The 8,968-nt window shown below is 44.4% G+C and overlaps 1 protein-coding gene across 1 annotated transcript in view; it reads right to left on the bottom strand.

Moving 5' to 3' along the window:
• Positions 1-226: 226 nt before the first annotated feature.
• The window catches only part of LOC112072453 (lipopolysaccharide-responsive and beige-like anchor protein), a gene marked incomplete at its 5' end in the record, with an annotated part of 121,387 nt that continues 112,645 nt past the window's right edge, over positions 227-8,968 (bottom strand). Inside the window, 4 exons of the mRNA XM_070439805.1 lie at positions 227-742; positions 1,067-1,218; positions 7,003-7,199; positions 7,471-7,599. Coding sequence (XP_070295906.1) covers positions 652-742; positions 1,067-1,218; positions 7,003-7,199; positions 7,471-7,599 — 569 coding nt within the window. The remainder of the gene's footprint in view (positions 743-1,066; positions 1,219-7,002; positions 7,200-7,470; positions 7,600-8,968) is intronic.

Raw genomic sequence — 8,968 nt, 5'->3', positions numbered from 1 at the left:
GAGGAATAACTCATGCACAGGAAGGCAAGATCTGTCCATTTACACAGAGGTGTGGTACAAACATTTAAATAGAATATATTCCCTCAAGTCATGAACACATAAAGGACTTAATGAACTTCCTGCTCGATCACCACACAAACTTCACATATTTTATTTCCCTGTGTTTCCACAGTAGCAAAAAGAGCATGAAAAAAATGGATATTAATGACCAAAATAATGATTATATCTCCACGTTTCACACCTATTGAAAATAATCACTCACCCCTAACGTACACAAATATATGGATTCTTAAGACAATAGATGCAAATATACTTTTCTACCTACTTCCACTTTGAACCCTTATTTTCCTCTGCTCGAGATGAAAATAGACTCTTAACAAGCTAAAAATAGATTTGTAACCATAGGTATATAACCCCACCCTAAGATATTATAAGAAATTTTCGATATGCCCTACAAAATATAGCAATGCCCTTTTTTWAAAAATAGTTTGCTTCTTTCGACAGAATCAGACAGTTTTTCTTCTCTTAAGATACATTCAGGATATCAATATGTATTGAGTAGTGCCTTAGGACATGGAACGACAGGATTGCAGTAGGTAGGTCCCACGTTAACCAGATTCTCAGGGATTGTTGTTGTTGTGTGGTCCTGCCTCAGTATCTGGTCTGGTACTCGTGGTGCCACCTGTTGAAGTCGTTGTAGAACAGGACTATACTACCAGACGCCATGCCGGTTATGATGCACCTAGGAGAGGACAGAGCCGAGAGGGAGTGTTGAGTTAAGGCTCATACATGTAGACAGAACATGGTGTACTTTTACTAAGGCCATACAGTACGTCTACTGTCTTTATACTGTGAATAACACCAAGGTCTTCATCTTGGTATTCTGTGTATTCTAGATTGGGATGGTTTTTTATTTCCCATCTGATGTTAGTTACTACAAACCCACACATCTGAAGATATCATTAGTCCATATTTTCATTATTTCTTCCTATGTGCCAAAACTTCCTACCACACAACACCTATGTGAGTAAAGATTACAGCGTCAGAGTCCAGGTGTGTATGTTACCTTTGGTCGTTGGACATGGCCATGGAGCGGATGCCTGCGTCACAGCCAGGGTAGGTGAACATCTGTTTGAGGTTGTGAACCTGCCAGACAGACAGAACTCCCCCGTCTCCCCCCGTCAGCAGGTACTGTCCGTCCCGACTCAGCAGCATGGCCTGACGGGAGAGGAGAAACAGCACCACTTTGACTGACAGGAGACGTTATGTACAAGACAATAGGGAACATTGCTGTATTACTGTTCTATTGCATTGTCCATGAGGCTGTCAGCGCCCTCCTGTGGACAGCGTCATGACCTGCAACCTATTGCACCTACCACTGGAGGGCGCTAATACATGCAGAGATTTGGATGGGATGTGTAACTCCCTCACACCACACCAGAGCTGACCACTATCATAAAGCATAATAAACATGGGCTTATTGGCCAGTGAGGAATCCTGTCGCCATATTGACGTCTGCTATTTGTCCAATAGAGCGTCTACAACAGCTCTTTAAAAACCACCAACCAAAGCTTTATCAGTATAGGCTTTGTGGTCCGATTTAGTGACCTAGCCTAGGACACCAGTGACYTCACCACCTACCTCACGGTGTGCTATTTCAATCAAAGTCTCTGTGAGCACTTCCTGCACCAAGCGAGAGAGGCACAGTATCAATCAGATATTTCACAACATTCATGTGGCGAGCAGCACAGAACAGCACAGAACAGAACAGAACAGCAGTCCATCCAACTGAACTGCTACAAGCCACGGCTCCCCACAGACACTGTGGAGAGAGATTTATTCTGCTCATCTGGTTTTCCTGTGCACTTATGGGCTGTGTTACACTTTAATGGGTTCCCAAGGGAAACGGGGATACACTACGGCCCTACACTAAACTTCTGTGTTGGGGTATATTTATGCATACAGTATATAGTTGGAAATTGAAGCCAGTCGGAGGCATCAATCACGAGGTAACGAACGCTGATGAAATGACAAGGAAATGTAAGTAATAACTWGTGTAAGTTAGCCTAATTAGCGGTTTCACATGAACATACTGTATGTTAGATGGGATGCAGCTATTTCAGTCACAGCTGGCTTAGAAGGATTAGAAAAGAAGTGCAATTACCGGATGGAAGATTAAACAAAAACATTCATCATCCCAGACATATGTGGTGCAGCCGCCAGAGTTGATTTCAAATGATAAATATTTGACATGAACAAAACTTAGTTTTGAACTTAACGCAAATTGKCACATTCCTGGCAATCAGTTTAGCTTATTTTGTGATACCAACTCCAGTCAATCAAAAGTTGCGTTAGATGCTTATACCACCGCTAAAACTAATATAATGGATCATTTAACAATCAAAACATTTAAGAAAGACAGTCGTTGCATATTCAAAATGGGGAAATGTCTACACTATAAGAAAAATCACTTTAGCTAGCCTGACTGCTCCCAATGGACTTGATCACTGGTTGCAGATATACAGTACAGACAGACAGACAGACATACAGTACAAACAGACAGATATACAGTACAAACAGACAGATATACAGTACAAACAGACAGACAGATATACAGTACAAACAGACAGATATACAGTACAGACAGACAGAGACAGATATACTGTACAGTACAGACAGACAGACAGAGACAGATATACTGTACAGACAGACAGTACAGACAGATATACAGTACAGACAGATCAGATATACAGTACAAACAGACAGATATACAGTACAGACAGACAGACAGGCAGACAGAAATACAGTACAGACAGACAGGCAGACATATATACAGTACAGACAGACAGACAGACAAGACAGACACAGACAGACATACTGTAAGCAGACAGACAGACAGACATACTGTACAGACAGACATACATACTGTCAGACAGACAAACAGATATACTGTACAGACAGACAGACAGATATACTGTACAGACAGACAGACATACTGTACAGACAGACCGACATAGACGACAGACAGACAGACAGACAGACAGACGACAGACAGACAGACAGATATACTGTACAGACAGACAGACCGTACAGTCAGTGTTTGGCCTCTTCTTATGAGCCACAGGGAAGTTGAACGGACCACTGCTGACAGTAAACTGCGGTATCAGAATACCTGGCAGTCTGAACTAATGCACTGACTCCCTCACGCATACACACTCACACACAGGATCACTCAGGCACACAATAAATGGCAACGAGACTGAGGGATCAATCTTTCCAGAGCATTTTGTTAGTCGCCATCCAAGAGACTGGGAAAGGATTCTGGAAAGTAGTATGGGCTGTGGGGTGATCGGGGGAGGGAGGGATATCATTCTGTTTAGATTTGTTTGCTATGTGTCATTGCGTCGTTTATCTTGCCATATAAAGCCCCATAAACGCATTTTTTGTCAGTTAATCTGACACTATTGATTAAGAGAACAGACATTTAGATCAACATCATTTAGGATTAACTCAACAAAGGAAAATGTAGTTAAGATATTGTTTGCCAAAATGGCTCTCGGTATTTCAGGAATGGCCCATTACATTCACCGAACTAGTGGCAGTAGTCCCAAACTGAACAAACTGTTCTGATTCATGACCTCAACTCATAATTCATGACCTCAACTCATAAGCATGAACTAACTTGACAGTTACTCTCTTTTAATTGTTCCTCCGTGAAGTCAGTGTTACTCCATCCAGCCTCTGGCACTGATGATGTACTTMCTATATGGTGTTGATGTAGCCTTCTATGAATCGGCCTAGTACATAACCCACTGTGTGCTGCTGGGGGGTTGGAGACCTGGCAGACGACTCAGCCAGACCCAGGTAGGAGGCTGTTCCCAGACAGAATAAAATCAGCCACTCTGCGACTGGGAGACCAAACAAGATGGCCGCCGTCTCCACAGGAGCCTAGATTGCCGACGTGACTCCGGTGTCTGAAGGATGACTTCAGAGCCTGGCAATGATGCCAGGGAGAACTATTATAGAACCACATGCTCCTTTTAACGCCCATAGTAACCAATCTGCTAGAATGGTTACTTACACTGTCTGAGTTATATTAGTGGGGCTAAGACTGTAATCCATTCAGCATGGCCTCAACTCAACTACGCTGGATGAATCTGCTATCAGAGAACCAGCAAAGAGAGAGGTTGTTGCTGAGAGTTACAACTCTCTTTACCCTCCAACGCAACTAGGGCCATATTCTAAATGGGATAAATTACATCAGTTTTTGACATTATTCAATATAATCTGCTGCTGTGTTGTGGCTTTACATCTATAGCATGGATAGAGAGTTATCTGTCTAACACAGAGGGTGTTTTTTAATGGAAGCCTCTCCAACATAATCCAGGTGGAGTTGGGCATTCCCCAGGGCAGTTGTCTAGGCCCCTTACTTTTTATAACCTTTGCTAATTACCTGGCACTGGCTCTGAGTAAAGCTTGTGTGTCTATGTATGCTGATGACTCAACATTCTACACATCAGCTACTACAACAWGTGAAATCACTGCAACATTTAACAAAGAGCTGCAGTCAGTTTAAAATGGGTGGCAAGTAATAAGCTAGTCCTACATATTTTAAAAAGCATTGTATTTGGGACAAATCATTCACTAAACCCTTAACTAAATCTTGTAATGAATCATGTGGAAATTGAGCAAATTGAGGAGACTAAACTGCTTGGTGTAACCCTGGATTGTAAACTGACATGGTCCAAAGATATTGATGCAGCGGTAGCTAAGATGGGGAGAGATCTGGAATAAAGCACTGCTCTGCTTCYTGGCATCGCTATCAACAAAAGTTCTACAGGCACTAGTTTTGTCACATCTGGACTACTGCCCAGTCATACAGGCAAGTGACACAAAGGGGGACATAGGCACATTACAGTTGGCCCAGAACAGAGCAGCACGGCTGGCCCTTAAATGTACACAGAGAGCTAACATCAATGACATGCATGTCAATCTCTCCCGGCTCAAAGTAGACAAACGATTGACTGCATCACTACTTTCCTTTGTGAGAGGTATTGACATGTTGAAAGCACYGAGCTGTGTGTTCAAACGACTAGCACACAGCTCAGACATCCATGCATACCCAACAAGACATGCCACCAGAGGACTCTTCACAATCCCCAAGTCCAAAACGGACTCAGGAAAACACACAGTACTACACAGAGCCATGACTACATGGAACTCTATTCCACATCAAGTAACTCATGCCAGCTGTAACATAAACATAAAACTACACCTTATGGAACAATGCGGACTATGAGGACACACACATGCCAGAACCCTCACTCTACACACATATATTAGATATGTAGTGGTGTAATAATATTACATGAACTGTTTTATTTTATTTTTCATTTGTTTGGCAGGACCTAATGGGGATCCATAATAAATACCAATACAAAAATAAGCTCCACTTATTAACATACCCAGTCACACACACAGTGACATTCATGCTGCATGCACACATAAGCAATTGTGCAACAACACACACAAAAATATACACACACACACACACACACAAGCACACAGTAGTCTTGTCCCAGACACTGTGTAAGGGGACACCTTGGGCCAGGACAAACATTTCTTTATCCCGGAGTCCTGCTGTGTGGTGGGACGCAGCGCTAGCTGAAGATTGATACTGGTGTCTAGTGCAGTGCATTAAACGCCACGTCCAGGCCTCATACTGAGACGAGGGGGGCCGCTGCTCTCACAGAGYTACCCTGAGATGTTAAGACTGCCCTGATTCTGTCTGACGTGGCAGGAATTTACAACGCACAGCAGATGAGAGACGCAAAACGGTTTATGTACATGAAAAGAACGGGCTGGGGAGTACACTACGGGGACCTGGCAAAACCTAAAACTGTGTTGGATAAGACTGCAACTAACTGTCTATCAGAGAGTCGTTGTGGATCTGATAAATAAAGACTAACAGTTTATATACATGAGAAAAGGAGGCTGGTTACACTATTGGCAAAACTGTTGTAGTTAACAAAATAGCGGTGGATAAAATCGGAAAACTAATCTTCATAACAGCTATTTGGAGGATMATTTGATCTGGATCTCACCAACCTGATCTTCAGTAGAATCTGAAACATTACAGTAGAAAATCATTCTAAACTTCTAAGGTTATCCATTTAATAACCTTTCCTATTCAGCAGCATGTCAACACCAACTCAATACCAGACTTGCTCTGCCAATGAATTCTGATCCAGTCTGCTTATTGGAAACAAATGGGGGGGGGGGTATATGTATGTATATAGCTCAGTAATCAGTCTAAGTCCTGGTGCTATGGCTGTGACTATGACTGTGACTGGGTGACAGGGGCAGAGTACAGCTGGCTCAAATGGGAAGCAGGTGTGCCTATGAGGGACTGGGTTACATTTCCCAGGCCCATCGGAAACAGGGGGAAAGGGAAACTGGCCAAAGAGCGGCGGCCATTTTGTGACACCGTAGCCGTGAGGCAGGAAATGTGAAATGTGGGAATGTGTCGGGTGGTGCCTGAGGGTTGTTAATGGGGCTAGGACTGGGAGAATGTCCGCCCTCCTGCCATGTTGAACCAGCACTAAGACCTGATAGGACTCGACACGGGAGCCCAGGATCAAAGAGACTGGAGGAGAAATGGAAGTAAAGAGCCTTTGACCTGGTACTTCCTAGGCTAGAAGTGTTTGTGTGCGCGTGCATGTGTGTGTGCGTGAGGGGTTTGTAGATGTGTATGCCCTGAGGCAGACAGACCATGGAGCTGTCCTTTAATCAGAGAGCAGACCACTGGCATRATGAAGCACAGAAACTTTCAAACTTTCACAGAATAGAACAGAGAGAGGCAGCCCACTCTAGAAATAAGCACCTTACTTTGAACTTGATGAAGGTCAAAACGTGTGTACACTAGGCTTTCCAACAAAACATTAAAACCGTTAGAAGCTTAATGAAATGACTTTGTCCCTCTATATCAGTGGGTTCCTTTACCCTGATGTTCTCCTCCACCTCCATGTGTCCCAGCAGCTTTCCGTTGATGGAGAAGAAGCAGAAGTGTCCCTTGTCGTAGTAGACCACGGCGTGGCCCTCTGTAGAGGACTGGATGAGACGGGGCTCCACGCAGCCCCCCGGGCCCTCCAGGGTCCGCAGCAGGTCCCCATTCATGGAATGGATCAGACACGGGCCCTCTGTGAGTGGAGGAACATAGAAGTTACTAACCAGGCTCTGATTTCCACTCATTCACTCACGGGTTTATCATCATAATGACATTATAACATGGTCATTTCTTCTTCTAAATCCAAAGCGACTTACAGACCTGTCTACATTGACAGTATGAGGTTGTTCAGTATGAAAGTGTTCACTGTTCTGACATTCATATTGTCAGTGTGACCAAGATCTAAGTTACTTTTGAACCTAGTCTGTAGCAAGAGGCCTCGGTTGATCCACACACACACTCACCTCTGCAGCCACTGATGACCAGTCCCAGCTCGGCACACACACTGGCGCAGGTCACCTCACAGTCATGACCCGTCAGTATGGCTCTGGGCGTCACAAACTCAGCTGGGGAAAAACACACAAACGCACGTTAGCCAATGGAAATCAGGTGTGGGCATGTTCATTTTACAGCCACTAGAGGGCGGTAAATCCACACAATCATTTCCCTATAAGTCATAATGCCTCAGAATGTGATGCTTGGTATATTCAAAGTGGAAGACCCACTTTATGGTCATGCATTTCACCACATAGAAATGAGAATTCAGAAAYGAATGGCAACATATTGTCAGAGTATGTGCTCCGGCTATAAAACAATGCAGAGTGATTCTGACGAGCTCTCATCATAACGGTCAGTGGTTTTAGCCACTGGGTGTGGGTGGTTGTGAGAATTGGTCCTTATTTAAGAGTGGGTGGCTATGTGGTGGACTCTGACCATCACTGGAACTACAGCATAGTAGCTGCCATCTATTCTAGAATAATTATTCTTCATCAGAGACCCAGACCAAAACACACACTCCCAACTCACCCCCACCCCTCTCAGCAAACAGACAGGACTCATCCAGCGATATCATCTCCACTCTCTCTCTCCAACACTTGTCACTAACAGTCTCCCTCTTCCTTTAATACACTGTACTCCCCCAGAAGAGCCTAACCAACTCCAGATGCCTCCAGACAAGAGACTGGGCTCTGACACCGTCCTTTAGGAGAYGARGAGAAGAGARAGAGATGTGCCAAAAAGAACAGCCCATCATTCACTTGCGTTGGGCTGAGCCGTCAGAGACAAGAGCCCAAACAAGAGTTCTGCCCTGGGTTAGCTCCAACCAATCAACACCTGTCCTGCCAATACTGGTACTGCCCACTGTTGGATATATCACAATGTTGACCACTACATCAGTCAGTGATGAAACTTGTTAAGTAAATACAGCCAATGGACATGCACTGCAGAGTAGACAGAGAAGAAAGAGTCCAACCTTACCCCCCCTCTCTCACCCTTCCTTCCTCCCTCCCTCTATCCCTCCCTCCCTCTCTCTCTCTGAGGGATGGTAAAGTCTGCCTGCCACTTTGTGGTGCTTTACAGGAGCCAGGTTGCTGCACTGATAATATTGGTGTTTAACAGGGGGTCCCAGCTGACCCCTRCTCCCTTTGATGTGGGGTGAGAGGTCAGAGGTCATASTAAAGCTGCTAAAGCACTGTACCACAGTCAGTCCCACACTGCAGTTCATTAGGAGTTCACTATCAGACAGAGGGCGTCTCAACGCCACGTCTCGCACGGTGCCCTGGGTCTTCTCAAACAGAGGAGAGGACAGGGTCAAGTTCAACTACAGCAGGGAGACAGACCGACAGACAGCACTTCAAGAAGGAAGTCATAGAAATGGAAAAGCTAGAATGGACATGGTTGTTAAATACCGAATTGTTTTACATGGGAGCCACCTATATAATATGCTGTTACTTGCTGAGCCTT

Source organism: Salvelinus sp. IW2-2015, unplaced genomic scaffold (genome assembly GCF_002910315.2).
Source record: "Salvelinus sp. IW2-2015 unplaced genomic scaffold, ASM291031v2 Un_scaffold1933, whole genome shotgun sequence".
Taxonomy (NCBI): Eukaryota; Metazoa; Chordata; class Actinopteri; order Salmoniformes; family Salmonidae; genus Salvelinus; species Salvelinus sp. IW2-2015.
This window is presented reverse-complemented; position numbering and strand designations above follow the sequence as displayed.